Source organism: Cornus florida, unplaced genomic scaffold, assembly GCF_030987335.1.
Source record: "Cornus florida cultivar Cherokee Brave unplaced genomic scaffold, ASM3098733v1 CherokeeBrave_3.0.0_Hap2_Chr10, whole genome shotgun sequence".
In the NCBI taxonomy this organism is placed as follows: domain Eukaryota; kingdom Viridiplantae; phylum Streptophyta; class Magnoliopsida; order Cornales; family Cornaceae; genus Cornus; species Cornus florida.
Genome location: NW_026775580.1, coordinates 100,488,256 through 100,504,902, shown reverse-complemented (window position 1 = coordinate 100,504,902; position 16,647 = coordinate 100,488,256). Strand labels below are relative to the sequence as shown.

General features: G+C 34.0%; 1 protein-coding gene across 1 annotated transcript; it reads right to left on the bottom strand.

Annotated features, from left to right (window-relative positions):
- Nucleotides 1-985: 985 nt before the first annotated feature.
- On the bottom strand, nucleotides 986-13,145 carry LOC132276376 (serine/threonine-protein kinase BSK2). Its single transcript, XM_059777779.1, has 10 exons — nucleotides 12,746-13,145; nucleotides 12,437-12,657; nucleotides 9,698-9,833; nucleotides 9,254-9,387; nucleotides 8,737-8,842; nucleotides 7,733-7,818; nucleotides 6,914-7,102; nucleotides 6,631-6,789; nucleotides 4,628-4,741; nucleotides 986-1,734 (listed from the first exon to the last, which is right to left on the bottom strand). Exons 1-10 carry the CDS (start codon nucleotides 12,825-12,827, stop codon nucleotides 1,483-1,485), a joined length of 1,479 nt encoding a protein of 492 aa, XP_059633762.1. The 5' UTR covers nucleotides 12,828-13,145; the 3' UTR covers nucleotides 986-1,482.
- Between the last annotated feature and the right edge of the window lie 3,502 nt (nucleotides 13,146-16,647).

Below are 16,647 nucleotides of genomic sequence, written 5' to 3'. Positions count from 1 at the left end.
GTGATGTCATCGAAGGGTGGGGTGTCGTTTTAGAAGAAAGTTTTCAAGATTGGTAGGTTACTTTAGACTTTGAGTCCAACTTCATTTTCCAAAGTGAAAGGGAATATATATACGAAAAGCAAGTGCTCCTATTCAATTTCCATCACCACTTTTGTTCTGTATAAGCACACCTAAATATCTTATCATCTGCCAGCCACCACATTTCACCAAGTTGCATGTTTTTCAAATATGTCTGTCTTCTCTTTTCGCTGTTTGATAAACATGAATTGACCTTGTAAGTGTTACTGGACAAATCTCTTGATTTATGATTAAGGTTAAGACTAGTGATCTTAACTGGGAAATTAAACCTATTAAGAAAAGATTTGCCGTGAGCATTTGAAATACTGAAAATGAATCGTACAAGTAGGATTAGACTCGATGATGGAATTTAAGTTTAAGGGTGAAAATAATTATTGATTCTTTCTTTTTAATGGTGACGGCCTTCTAGAACACTTAATAATTCATCGTGATGCGTTTGTCAGCCCCAACCATGACTTAGCACAATACGTGAGTAGGACTCTAATACCAACCCTAACGGGTCAGGCACCCCCTATATTTATCTATTCTTTTTCCCATCCAGCCCCAACCATGACTTAGCACAATACCTGAGTAGGATTCTAATACCAACCCTAACGGGTCAGGCACCCCCTATATTTATCTATTCTTTTTCCCATCCGGGTTCAACATGGGACAAGACCCCAATAATGGAATGGAAGCCTAGCAAATTAGTATTTGGGCCGGACTGCAGTGGGTTGGTTCACTTCCCAAAGCCCATGAATAAAGAGAACGGACTGAAAGTAGAATAGTTTTGGAGCAGTTGTCAAGAATCAAGATAGAGTCTTTAAATATTTTCTTTCCTTCCTCATCACCACCTTTCCCGCATGAGAGTAGAAAGTTACCCATTAGACTTCCCTTTGCTTTCTCTCTTGTTTATCCAAACGCACCATAGCTAAAGCAAATGATATTGATTAGAAAGTAGTATACCATGTTTCCTCAAAAAAACAGCCCTTGAAACGGACTCAAAGTATAGGAATTTTTGGGGGCAGTGGTCAAGACTAAATCACTTCTACTAACACAATAAACATTTCTTTCTTTCCTTCTCACTATCTTTCCTACATAAGATTAGAAAGTTGCCATTATCCTTCCCTTTCCTTTTTCCTCTTGCTTCTAAAGGCACTAGAAAATAACTGACAAGGCATAGCTATAAAGCATATGACAATCGACTGGTAAATAGTCAACTACTTTTTGCTCAAAATAGTGCTTTTTATACATTTCTTTGCGAGTGAAACTATTTTGTGCGATTTGGGGGATGGAAGGGATTGGATGAAAGTAACTCCCATTTCCATGAATCCCCACTGGAATCTCCTCTCCTCAGCGATGAATTAATGGTAATGCGAAGAAAGAACCAGCCAAGTTTACTTCCATATATCATTGGATCATAATTTAGTTGCGCCAGCTATTCTGCTTCTTTGCCTCAAAAGATGCTCCATCATTAAGCATGTCCTGAGCATCACTTTCCATTCCAAGCTTGGAGAGGGCAAGAGCTTGCATGTAGAAGGCAGTCGGCCACTCAGGCAAGCACACTTGAGCCTGCATAGCATCCCTCAAGGCAAGTTCCGCTTGGTCAATCATCAAGTAGGAAAGGGCTCGTCTCACAAATACCGTGCCAGAAGGAACAGACATCATTGATACCAGCTACATATTGAAGAAGGTATCTAAATTCATTATATTTCAGCAAACAAATTGGGGCAATTCATGACATAAAAGGAGCACAAATTAATGAACCAAAGAAAAGGCACCAAACTTGAAAAATATGCTGAAAAAAGTGGAAGGGTGGTTGCAAATTAAATTGGCAAACATATCATCCGAGTGAAACAGATTGCAACATCCATTTTTCTCCTTTTTCATCTTTCAAATCGTACACAATATGTGTCACAATTCAACTTGGCTAAGACCAAAGCTAAGGAAACGAGGAGTTACAATCGGTGACTTCATATAAAGAGGCATCCACAAGAAGACACTAATATTTTTACTGGATACGACAAAAACAACCAAGCTCCAAACCCCAATTATAAGAAAAATGAAAAAAAAAAAAAAAAAAAAAGGCATTGCCTTGGAGTATGGAATCAGGAGACAGATTATCAGATTAAATAATTTTTGGTCTCATCTTATTAACCTCTGCTCTGACTTAACTCTCAGACTGGAGTTCATCATAACCTAAGTTGTAACAGAATTATCATAAACCCAAACTTGTTATCATATCACAGTATCTAATAAAAATAATTGGCTCTCCCTTGCATATGGCTCCAGATTTTACACAAACACGAGTGCATGCATGGGCGCACCAAGACAAACAGCTATTTGTGAGCAGAATAGCTTCTCCGATTCTCTGGGAATTATTCTAAGCGTTTATAGAGTACGGCATAGTTAAAAATATGTCATAAATTTCAATCAGTCAATTATGCTACTTTTGCATCTTCTAGGCCTCTCACATATCACTCATTCTTCACTGTCAACGCATCATCATCATAGTACTATAAAAGTTTTATTGAGGAACTTCCAAGTTAGTGTAGAGATATAAAATTTCCAAATCCTGATGTCATCACACAAATTGAGACTCCAAATTATATGTCGTAAGCAAGTGCACTAGCCTTCAAGCTGTACCCTTGAATTCATTTAGCAAAGTGAAAATATTTAGCTTTCTAAAATTGCTGAATTATTTATTCTATGATTTTTTAGAAAATAAATGTATTATTATTTACTAATTTTATATTTCTCAATTTCATATTTTTGTTTCCATTCTATAATTCACTGTTTAATACCATACAGATCAAATTCAGAATCCTGACTCTTAACAACATCAGAAGTCTCAGTGCCTGTTTATTTTTGGTGGTTCAATACACAATCGTGTTCAGGTGCGAATGTTTTGACTTTAGAGTACTTAACACCAATTAGGAATTATGATGCTCCTTTTTAATGACAAATAAAAGTAAAAACAGATCCATAAATTTCTTTTCAATATAATAATATATTAAGAATACTCCTACATTAAAATGAATGTTACCACCTATACCTTAGACAGACAAGCAATCAGATATCTTATTTACGAGTCACTTCAGGACTCCTCCCCAATAATATGGCGTTTCATATGTTCACCTATACTCATAATAAAGTTTTCTTAAAGTCATATATATTTGCAATTCAATATCTTATGTTTCAAATATATACACAAGCCACTCCCTAGCATGAAGATCAACTTCTAATACCAAGTGCAGAGGTATTTGCACCATCCAGTGAGAGCAAGCATTTGAAAGATAAACACTGCAGTTTACAATCACTTTAAGAAAGCAGAGGGATCTTACTTTTTCCTGTTTGGGCATAAGAAGCAGCGATTTCATTATTTTTTTTCCTTTTGGTCAAAGATGGTGGTGTCGGGCCTCTTATAGCACCCCATAATCCACCACTTGGCACATGCAGTCCCTCGTCCCACATGCACCGTGCAAATACCGGAAAAATTCCTTGTTAGTGGCCCCAAAGGAGATTCGAAATCCCGACCTCCAAGATGTAATGTGAGTCTTGCTTGCCATTAGGCTATCCCCTTGGGGGGAAAATAATAATAATTAAAAATATATATATATACTGAAACAGTTCCACAGTGGGAAAAGCAATCTGCCATTTTAGACTTTAGCTTCCAAAAATATAATTTTAGAGCTCAAAGATCAGGGACAACCACACAGGATAAAAGGTGTTCGACTTTCTCCATCCTTTTTACTTTGGCAAAATTTGTTAGATATAGCACCTTTTTGTTATTTTGTTCATAGATTTAATAATTTTCTTGTTTTTCTCTTCTCTCTCTCTCTCTCTCTCGATCAAGGGCGGATCCAGAAATGCGTAATGGGATGGGCTAATCTATTCTGGGATGGACTAGTACTACTAAATTTTTTTTTGGTTGGACTAAAATTATCTATAGTAAAAAAAAAAAAATTTTTTTTTTGGTGGGCTCATGCCCACCCCTGGATCCACCTTTGCTCGTGATAAAAAAAAAAAAAGCATACGTATACATTGAGAAAAGAAAAAAACTGTTTTCTGGCAAGTTAATAGATTGAAGAAGGACGAGGAACCCTTAAAAAGAAAGCTGTTTTCAAATAAAAAAATACCTTTTGACAAAAAATAAAAATAAAAATAAAATAAAATAAAAAAAGAAAGAAAGAAAGAAAAAATAAATAAATAAATAAAAAAGAAAGGAAAGAAAAAGAATAGAATACAAGTCAAACTGCTTGAGCAACTCGTGCAACATAGAGCACATCATCGGGATAATAATGCACCCTAACTATTGATAGCCGTTGTTCACAGACTCACATGAGAGGAGGGAAAAAGTGGGGGAGTGTCCTGCTTAAATATTTTTTCCATTTATTGGATCTTGTGTTTGCAGAAATTTGAGGCTAGTGGCAACACAATCGCAAAATTGATAGGAGAAACCAATATTGAATTAAACAATAGACACTTTGGAAAGGCTCAAGTACGAATCAAGGAGATATAAAATTATCAAAAGTAAGAAATGAATTCCACAAACAGAAAAAATACATACCTTTGAATAATATTCAATAGCATTCTTGAAATCCTTGTCCCTGAAAGCAATATCTCCAAATTTCTTCGTGTTCAACATATCTTGCACTTGTTGTGTCCATTCTTGGAATGATAACTTTATAGAGATTAGATTGCCACAAAAATACACCAGGATATAAGATTGTCAATTCCAAAAGCCCATAATCAAATAAAAAGTAAACAATTATAATACAAAAGATGGGCAAGTTAAATAAAAGAATCAATAGTAGTGATGTAAGAAAATGTGTCTTTCATACGTGCAATGGATAGCATATCATAACTCAGGTCAAATCAAGCACTTGATTGTCTACATTTTTCATAAAACATAAATTTTCAAATTTATAGTGGATCAGGAATGCAATCACCAATTTCCCTTTCAATGACCAACAGTTCTATCTACTTTCAACAAGACGAAGTTCTATCTTTGATAATATTTCCATAGTAATTGAAAATCTCTCAAATTTTCAACATCAACCATTGCACTTTGTGATTTGATTTTTCCCTTTTTGATATTTAATTCATCAGTAGCTTTTGTTTAAAATTTCGCACTCTTGCTTTTTCTATTTTAAGTTTGTAAGTATCTGGTATTCACTCATTGCCATGTAATTGCCATCGAAGTAATTAGTCACCATGATTTGACTTAAGATCTCCACATTACTGTCTCCGCACACCCATTCACCATCTCTAATGGACCCTAGCCCTCAACAAGCACTAATTATTGTGAGGATCTCTTCTCCTCAGACAAGTCTTGCTATCAGCACAATCATATGGCAAGGTCCTCAGGTAGGTGGACCTAACTTGGAATTATCTGCGAGGTGGCCCCTCAAGGTCCTAGGGCGAGTGGCCCTCCTCTTAACCCTCCCGTATTCAGATGAAACTTGGTGACTTCTTCACTACTACTCTCTCTCTAACAAGTCAGCTTGAGCTTCCACCTAGCCTAGTTGTAACGGGTCAGGCGTTGCCCTATGATCTAAAAGCTTAAACTATTGGGTAGTGTTGCATACCCACCAATTTATACCCAATACTCTTCCCATCCGGATCCGATGTGGGACAAGAACACCTATAACATTCTCCCCCACCCGAACTTGCAACTTAACTTGAGCTTCCACCTAACCCAGTTGAAACAGGTCAGATGCTTGCCTTCTGACCATAACATTCTCCCCCACCGGAACTCGCAATACCCTCGTTGCGATTTGACCATCTTGCTTACCCGGTCCGAACCCGAAACCTCCCATGTGGGGCACTCCCCGGTCTGGTGCTTGGCGTGACATCAGATCAAGGACTAAATTTGGCTCTTAAACCAACTGTAACGGGTCAAACGCTTGCTTTCTAATCCAAAAGTTTAAACTATTGGGTAGTACTGCATACCCACCCATTTATGCCCAATACTCTTCCCATCCAAATCCGATTTGGGACAAGAACATCTCTAACACCAGTCCACTACTATGTTGCAAGTAACACCACTCCATCACAAATCATCGATCAAACCCATGAAGTTTAAGTGAAATAATTATCAAATCTTTCGCACATTTAATTTCAATTAAACCTAAAAGGCTTGATAAAAATTATGTCGTTAGTATGAATTTTTTTCAGAATAAAAGTTAAAAATACCATGAAATATTATTATCTAATTTTATTTTTAAAAACATTTAATTTTTTTTCTTTTACTTACTAAAAGAATAACCTAATAATTTTACAATTGATATTATAAATTTTACAAAAAAAATCTAGTTGCTAACAAAATATTAAATATGTGCGGATAATTTAAAATCACATAAAAAAATATTCTGGAAAGAAATTATAATTTCAATTTTTTGCTCTAATATAGGAAGATTTTAGAACTGATGTGGAGAAATGTTTTAATACTCTTATTGAAGATTGATAGGACGTATTTTTACAAGGGAGAAGTGAAACTCATACATAATTTCCCTCTCTTTTACGCTGACAAATTGGAGTAATGTGTACAATAGTAATGAAATAACTCACCTCATTTTCCGCACCCTCTTCATCTTTATAACCTGTTTTAAGCAAGATATCATGCACTGCAGTAAGATCCATTCTTGCACAAGCCTTTCCAAGCGGGGAAAGCATGACTGGCAGCACCACTGGAGTTTTCGTCAGACCCATAAGCACATGTGATGCAACCTAATATCAATGTTAATGAGATCATCTCAGTAAAGCTTGGATGCATATAGAATCAAGCTATCATGCATGAAGCAATTCATTCAAGTTCTCCCTTAAGTTCAAAGCTGATACTAAAAAGTTTCACCTCTTTCTGCTTTTGAAGGGGCGCTACTGCTGTAAGAAGAAACTTGATATCAGGTCGATCTTTAGCCTCATATTGCAGACATTTTGAAGCAAGTTCAACCAAAGCAGTTGCATCTTCGTCAGCATATTGTCCCTCCAAGGATGAATCCATCAGTACCAACACATTTTTCCCCCTTATCAAATCCAATGCCTGGAAAGCAACAAAAAAATGACAAGCTTCAATGAAAGCAATATAAGCAACATTGATGGTTTTCTGATATGTGGACAAGGAGAAAGTACAGGAGATGTCATGTATATTGGTGGTTTTCTGTTTGTCTGTTTTTTTCAACTCCCTTAGAATGACACCTTATACTTTGCTCATTTAATTAATAAATTGTTGTATGTTATCAAAGAAACCAAAGAGAAAACAGTAACGAACATAATGCTAAACATAAAGTAGTATCAATTACAAACATTACTGCAATTCTAAATATTACTAATTCAGAATATGAATGAAAAAAGGGCAAACCCAATGCATGAGGCTCACAATAGAGCAAACTTACCATTGCGCCAAGGCTCACCCTCGTTATGATTGAATGAAATTGAATATTAAGACATATCTTGCAGTTAAATTGTGTATGAAGTATGTTAAAGTGGCCCTATACAAGTCATTCTTGCCTGCTTTCAGTTAATTCTTGTAACAAGCAGATGAAGACAGTCGAAAAATTGGCAATTTTTTTTACCAAACACATGTAAATAAATCGAACACGAGTTCTAAAAATTTAACAAGCCTAAAAGAGTGGAAAATAAATGAGTCAGTATCTGTGAAAAATGCTTATACATGGCTTGGAGGAATATGCTTTCCGCTCAAAAGGTCCAGCAGAACAGTTCCATAACTGTAGGTCACACTCTCTGGAATGACCCTACCTGCAAAATTTTAAAATCCAAATCATATGGAATAAATACGTGTCGTGAATTCCAACCACCATTTATAATATTTCAGTAATTATGACCAGAAAGAGCACTAAACAACCATGGAGCAAGGTACAAAACTAAAGCGGAACAGCAGCCTGATCTGATGGCTCGCAAGCAAGAAATTGACGAATACACAAATCCAGAAACACTGTGAAAGAAAGAATGGTGCTAAGTCCTAACTTAAAGTAATGCAATTAACTGATCGCAGGACAAGATTCTCATTAATTAGTCTGGCCAGAATGGAAAATTAATCGTTCCACCCAAGGTTACAGATTACTTTTAAATCTTTATTTCTTAATATGGCAGTGCTACTGACTCGTCTAGATAAAAATAACTGGTTTTTTCTGCGCAAATCTTGGTTAAGTTTAGGTGCTTATGAAGTCAATAAAGAGTCCAAAACAAAGGCAAACATTTTTGAGGTAGCAGGCAGAGTCAGCAAAATGTTAAGACAGACATCATTGGCTTTTACTGGAAACCATGTGTCTGCATCAGACAAGAAGATAAAGTGTTTGTCTATACTCCAAAGGTATATTATTTTCATCATTTAGGAGATCATAATTTCAGTCACTTCATATATACCCTTATATATAATATACTTGTCAACCTCAGGCCTAGCCCAATATGAAAAGAAGAGCTCAGTACATTACCAAATTACCGCTCACGCCAATTTAATTTCCTTTCTCAAAACTGCCTTTTGCACATCAAACCAACTAATATTTTCCAGTGGCAATACTAAGAAAAAGCAAGGCCAAACTAGATAGAACAGGTAATATAAAAAGAAGATTTCCAATAAATTGGAATTCCCATAACAAATACCTAGACTTCAAATACCAGTGCTCGAAAGTACCAAGTGAAAAGATATGGATATACCTGTCCGTAAAAACTCTGGTGGAGTATAAGCCAAATTCGTGCTATAACTTTTCCCATCTCGACTATTTTTCATAAGACCGAAACTAGATAATCGAGGATCACCATCCTGGCATAAGAAAAAAATCAAATTCAAGAAATAACAGGTAAGTTTGTTACCAACAAAAATAAGCATAAAAGTAAATCATTTTGCTGCTATGGAATAGATCAAAAAAGAACAAGGTATATACCACTAAGATCAATGATGGATGTATGAATATTAATGCAACAGATATCAGATTCCAATTTATCATTTTGTTTTTTTTATTTGAAAAGTAAATAATATAATTAGAGTGCCAAAAACAAGACCCAATCCAAGAATATTAAATATTTTTATTTTAGCATATCTTTTGAATAATATCATTAGGGTGCCAAAAACAGGACACAATCCAACGCAAAATTGCAACTGTTTTCCAGTTTTCAGATATGAGACATAAGACTGATCTTCTTTCAGCAGTACCAAATGTATTCAAACACATACCTCATCAAAAAGAACTCTGTATGCATTCAAATCATGATAAATTTTCCGATTTTCAGTATTGCAATGATCAAGTGCTTGTGCGATATAATATGCAACTCTCAAACGCATTTCCCAAGGCAGTGGCTGTTTCTCCCCTACAGTAAATAGTTAAAATTTTATGGACATATAAGAAAAGACACCTAAGAAACAATCAAGCAACAAACAAAGAGGCTAGAACAATCTAAACCCATGAAGGAAAAAGAACTTAAACCTACCCTCAGAATATCAGGACACCTATTTAAAATATACAATTAAAGCAAACAGAATGGCCCATATAAACTTATAAATGTTTCATTTCCCTCTGTGCAATGGGCAATAAGATACACCAATCCTCAATTGATACTGGACACTTTTATAAGTCACTCTAGAAACTAAATAGAAAAGAGAAATGAAGGTGAATCATACAGTGAAAGAGATGCTTCGAGAGTGTATCATTAGCCATGTACTCCGCCACCAATAAACGTTCATCTCCTTCAGCACAACACCCAATAAGATTCACCAACCTCTTATGCCGAACCTTGCCAACTCCAGCAGCTTCCGCCTACAAAATTATGCCATTATCAAAAAGAGAAAAGAAAAAACATACTCCGTCTGTCCCATATTAGTAACCAACTAAACAATACATGAATTTAAAAATCCTACAATAATCTTACAATAAACAAAAAGGGATCATCAGCAGCAAAAACCCAAGATATAGCAAGCAATGTGATTAATATAAAATGGTAGCACTATTTGCACTCCGAAAGGCATTTCTAGCACACCACCCCCTTTTTCAAGATAACGCAAGGACAAAAACATCCCTCCTGCTATTCTTCCATCTGCTCCCTTTCCTCTCAATTTCCCAAAAGAGAATCCAGATCACAATAAAATTTCTCCCCTTTTCTCTCTCTATTTGTTGTGTGTGTGTGACAACAAAATAATGATATATACATATCACATTTTCATTTTCTCAAAATTACACCACAAAACCCATCACCAAAATAATGAGACATGGAGAGACTTGTTGAGAAAGAATGGAGAAATGACAAACCCATAACAAAATGCTCAAGAAAGAGATTGATACTGGTCTGACACTGCAAAAGCCAAGAAAACCTAGATGTGTCAAGCTAGAGCACCTATGATACAATCCCACTAATTCAACAAGCACAGCTGAGACCAAGCTTGCTGGAGCTGATTGTATGATTTTGGAAAATGGCAGATCCTACAACGAGCAAACTTGCTTCTACATGTTGTACTATGAGTAGACTTAATCAGCACTTTGTGAGGTTCGATAATGAAAAGAGGATGATAAGAGAGTAAGGTTTTGGGAATTTTTGAGTGGAGGGAAGGATGAAGGAGAGGAAATAGCTTGAAGTCCACTTATTAAATCCTAATTCCCTTTCAATCCATTTTACAAAATCCTGTGCCTGCAAACTCTTCCTTAAGGAGGAATAAATAAAACTTCTTACAGATGCCCTCTGTAGAAAAATAGAAGAAGAATGGTGGACCCAAAAATGCTCCAAAAAAATTAAGACAATTTAGAGAACGAAGACTACAAAATGCTGACAAACAGAGTGGACTGAACTTGGCATGCAAAAAGTGTATAAATAACAAGACAGGAGGGCACAATAGTACTTCGATTCTGAGGAAAAAAAGAGTTGAGTGCAAGAAGTGCTTTCTGGAGTGCAAATAGCACCGCTTAAAATAAAACTAGCTAAATTTGAAATCCCTACAATAATTTTATATCTGGAAAAAAAAAATATATATATATATATATTAATAAATCAATACTAACAACCCAAACTGATAGTCTGTAGATACCGTCTTTAAAGTGTTGTCTGGAATGCAAATAGCACCAGTTTCAAGTCACAAGCTGAAGTCCAATGAAAAAGACAAAGCTGGTTGATAAAGCATACAAAAGAATTCCATCATGGCAACATATGGGCGAAGCCATTCACTGGGTCCTCACATGCAAAAGGAAACATTCTCAAAAAATTGCAATAGAGGTTAATCAGCCAAATTCTGCTGTAAGAAAATGTGCCCGAAATTCAGTTGACTAAGAATGGGCAAAAGATTTTTAAATTCATGCCAAATGATGATTGCTTGAACTTTGTTCAGGAGAACGGCCATAAGGAGCATGCAGTCAGAAAAATTCCGTGTCAAATCCAAGGTTGTCATGTATGTTTCTATTTTGGCTCTCTTCAAAAAGAAGGAAAAGCCAACATCCTAACATTCCAGAGAAAAGTATCTGGGAACCAAATTTGTCCTTTGATTCTCTTTTCCCGTGTCTTGTTTCCCTTTTATGGGACTGAAGTAGAAAGTATAAACCAAGTCTTTTATAATTTCCTTTTATTTTAAAAACGTAATAACCCAATGTTAGTCACTTTAACAAGGATGCCGGGAGGAGTAGACTGGGTAAAAAAACCTAATATTTGTCACTGTACTGCACAACGATTACAAAGTGGCTGCTCGTACTCAGACACACATTAGAATCCAATCTCTTATCATTACCAAACAATAGTCCCCTCTTGAAAAAATAAAAGAAATAAAAAACCAACAAGAAGATAATGAATAATCAAATCTGATAAGAATATTGTAACAAACTAAAAAGAATCAAAAGCAAGCCCCCAAAGTGTTGCCACAAAATGAAATGAAAATTTAATTTTTTTTCCTAGGCAAATGAAATTGTAATTCACAAGTCATTAACATACATAAATAGCAACACGTAAATTCAGAAAGAAAAAGTAAATAGATATTTTTATTTTTTATTTTTTATTTTTTATTTTTTTTGTTGTCAATAAAGCAAATAGAATATTAAATTTTCATAAATGGAACAGTGGGACCAATAATTTGTTTTTTGGAAGGTAAAGTTGTTACAAGTTCAACAACTCAAAGTAACTTCAGGGCAAACCGAAGAATCATTACCTACAACCCAAATATTGAAAGATTTCAAAATATTATAACCACAAAGTAAACCCAAATAATAAGTAAAATGTAACCACACGAGTTTATTAAAAACGTATAAATTATCCCCAAAAAAAGAGTAATATTTATAAATAAATAAAAAATAAAAAAAATCATAGCAAAACTAAACAAAAATCAAAGGCAAAAACCCAAAACCGAAAATGAAGCATTTTCTAGTCGTTAAGCATAAAAAAATGTTACCACAAACTGTTTAGGGTCAGGCCACGACTGCTTGGAGAAGCGCTTAATGGCCACAAAGCGATTATTCCGGAGCTTTCCTCTGTAAACAACATTGGGTGCTTTCTCTCCACTCTCCGACACTATCAAATCGCTACTGAACCCATTCGTCGCAGCTCGAAGCTCAGCAAGACCGAACTCTTTGAATGCAGGTACTTGATCTTGATCCAATTGATCTCCGTTCGCTTCATCAACATTCAATACACATATTAAAAACAATCAATAACACATATACATATACACACATCTGTAAGTGAACAAATTAAGTAGTACCTAGATCTGATTTGGAGTCAGTTTGAGGGGGTTCTTGGTCTTGGAACTGAACATTGGCGGTTTTGGACTGTAAACAGCCCATGCTCGACTGCTTACATAGACAGATACACACACAAGTACGGTGTCTCTGAAACCCTAACGGAGCGTAACAGAGTGAAACGGAGGAGCGATTCGAAGGGTCAATGTGAAGTCTTGGTTGATGTGGTGGGGTGGGCGAGTGAGCTGACCGAGGAGCAAGAAGGGGTGAGGAGAGAGAGATAATTGTAGAGAGAGAAAGAGAGTAGCCCGTACAGTGGTGATGATTAGAACACTCAGAGCAGGGAGGATCACATGATATGTTGATGATGGGCACGTGAAGAGCGCGCAACGCTCTGCATATGTTCGTGTCTGTAGCCTGAACTCAGCACTGTAAAATATGTAGAGAGAGATGAAAAAGTTTTCTTTTTCCTTTTTTTCCAAGAGATGACGGTGGGACCTAGCCAGTTTGTTAGAACCTTTTTCTTTTTTATTATCCAATGAAATGATAAATTCATTTTAATTATTTATAAATGCATTAACTTTTTTAATTAAGAATAATCTCAAAATAAGTGTCATGTTTTCTTTTTCTTTTTTTTGTTCTAAAATTATTGTCTATTTTCCTTTTTCAAACAATATATTTCATGTCTTTCTATATATGCCTTTGAATTTTAAATTTCAAACTTAAATATTCAAAATTTAAAATGGTAATTTAGTAACTTTTTAAGAAGATGGTGTATGTCCCACATGTCCCCTCAAAAATTACTATTATCTAAAAGCAACACTTAAATTGGGACAGAAGGAGTTAGTGTGATTTAGTGGAGCATTTATGGCGTTATGACAAATTAAAAAAAAAAAGAAAAGAAATTCACATAATCATTTTTCTTTGTCCAACTTCAAATTCGAATAAAAAATGAAATGGGTTTAAAATACCATCCAAAACTTAAGAGTCAGCGGGCAAACGTTCACCCGTTACTACCCCAAAGGGCAAAATGGCTTAACCAAAACAAGAGCATTATCATACTTATCCGTAATTAAACGAGTGTAGTTCATTACTTATATTCAGAATATTCTTTCGATAAATTGTAGTTTTTTTCAATTATATTTTTTAAAGTTCTATCTTCATATTCATCTTGTTAAATTCAATCTTTTAATGTTATTTTATTAGATGTTAAATTCTTTATGTATTGTGTCATTTATTGTGAATAAAATATATACATTTATCAACAGAAATATTGTCTATCAACTCTGCTTCTCAATGGGTAAAATGGTTGAGAATTTATTTATTAATTAAAGAAATGAAGTTTTTGGAATAAAAAAGAAATCCTTAGTGACTGCTCATGAAATTACAAAAATATCCACATCATTAGAAATAGTCGAAACACCTCTTTATGGTTTATTTATTGGCACCCCGATGGTTCAGTCTTGTCCAATATGTGCTAGGTAAGGATGACTGTTGTGTCTGATATTATAAATAATGGACGGTGGAAATGTCCTAATCCTTCTTTATCTCAACTCTGGTTCAAATTAGAGCTTAGCTTCAAAATGTTCCACTCATAACATGTCACCTTGCAGATTCTTTTTGGTTTGGAAGGATATGCCAAGTACCATTTTACTTTGAATGACATAATCCTTGTTATTATATACATATAAATATACATACACAACATACATATATATAGTATATTATTAGGCTTTCAAAGGCTATAAATGTCAGTATTCAACATCACACCATTACAATGGCAACCATCTTATTCGTGCTTGTAAAATCATTATCATTTTTACGTTTCTATTATTATAGTAGTGTGAAAGGACTAATATAAATTCCATAGATTGTAATGTCCCATTCACATTGCATTATAGAGTATCAAATAATTAACTAGAAAAAAAAAGTATCAAATTATTATTATTATTATTTGTTTTTTTGTATATTTAAAAAATTAAATGAAGTATACATTTTAAGACACTTTGAAAATATAAATTGAAGTAGAATAAATTTCTCTTACCTCTCTTGATATTTTTTAATATTTCACGTAAAGTTTCTATACATTTCTTAATTTCACTTACATTTCCCATAGTGTTATTTTGTCATTTTTGTCCCTAAAATATTTACTATCATTTCAGGCATTAGAACGAAATTGATCTTATAGTCATTGATAGGAGATGTAGGTGAGATTATTAAATATAGAGGAGTTTATGTAAAATATTGACAAACTTCATAATAGGACGAACCAACCTCTCTAGTGTCCAATAAATATGTAATTTTTTTTTTTTCCAAATGAAGCAATTGAGAGTTCAAATTGGGTGTATTTGCTACAAGATTGCAACCAGCTTAGTTGGTAAACTATTAATAATTATACAATAAATACGAAATTATTCACATCCGCATCTTGACACCCATAATACTATTTTTTTATTTTTTTAACGCCTGATACATGAAAAAGCACACAAAAGAGGAACCACTTTTTTTCGGATAAAGTCAAGCATGTACCGTATAGGAGACAAACCCCTTTTGTGCTTGTTTTCTCGAGGCCTGGATTCTCTCAATCTGCAACTTATGCCTTCTTTAGATATGCTTTCTGAAAGCATATATATATATATATATATATATATATTTGAAAGGCAAAGCAAATAAATATGTTAAAAAATAAGGGAAAATACAAGCAAGCATATATTCTTTTTATTTATTTATTTATTTTATTTGTTTATTGAAAGGCAGAGCAAAAAGATATTTGAAAAAGTAAGGATATACAAGCAAAAGGGTTTACCCAGCAAAGAAGCCCAAAAGGTTACAATGGCCAAAGCCCAACAACACCCAAAGGACCAAAACCATATATATTCGCTATAAGTAGTATTATGGGTTACCTACTACTAATATACACTAATATTTTTAATTGTCACATGTTAAACAATAAATTTTATAATTACTTTTTAAGTTGTTAAAGTATTTTTCAAGTGGTAAAAATATTTAAAATTTTTGGGTTACCTACTACTTATATACACTAATATTTTTAATTGTCACATGTTAAACAACAAATTTTATAATTACTTTTTAAGTTGTAAAAGTATTTTTCAAGTGGTAAAAATGTCAGGTCTTAAAGTGTCTCCGTTTTATTGAGCCGAGGTTTAAATCCTCTTTTCCCCAACTATTAGTGTATATAAGTAAGTAGGTAACCCAATAATTTTTATAAGTAATAGGCAACCAAATAATTTTTAGTGTATATAATTAGTAGGTAATACGAGTCTAAAAATATTAGTGTATATAAATAGTAGGTAACCTAATAATTTTTCCATAGATACATTGTATTAGGAAGTTGGGAGAAATCCAAAAAATAGATTTAACTGTGACAAAAAATAGATATACTGGAAAAGTTAACTCTAACCAGAAATAAATATACAAGAAAAACTCTATTCAAATAGAGATTAAGAGTATCTCCAACCATTGTGTATATTTGTTTGTGTAAATCTGATGTGTCATAATGAATTTACACAAAATTTTTTGATTATTTAATTTTTACTTCAACGGTTGTTTTATACCTTTTGTGTAAAAATATATTTCCCAATGACAATCAACAATGTGTCATGCCAAGACCCCATAAAACTTTTACAAGCCTATTTAATATATGGTTGATTTTTTAATGGAACGAAAAAAAGGGATGAGAAAGAAAATATGTTGATCGGGCAGTGTAAAAATATTGTGTAAAATACACAACCCTTTTACACATTGGTGATATGGCAATGTATTTTAACAGACTGCTAGAGATGGAAAAAATTTACACATCATAGGTGACCGTGTATATTTTACACAAAAAGGTATTTTAACAGACCATTGGAGATGCTCTTTTGTGAATGTGTAATTTTTTTTTATGTCTAGCAGTCATTAAGAT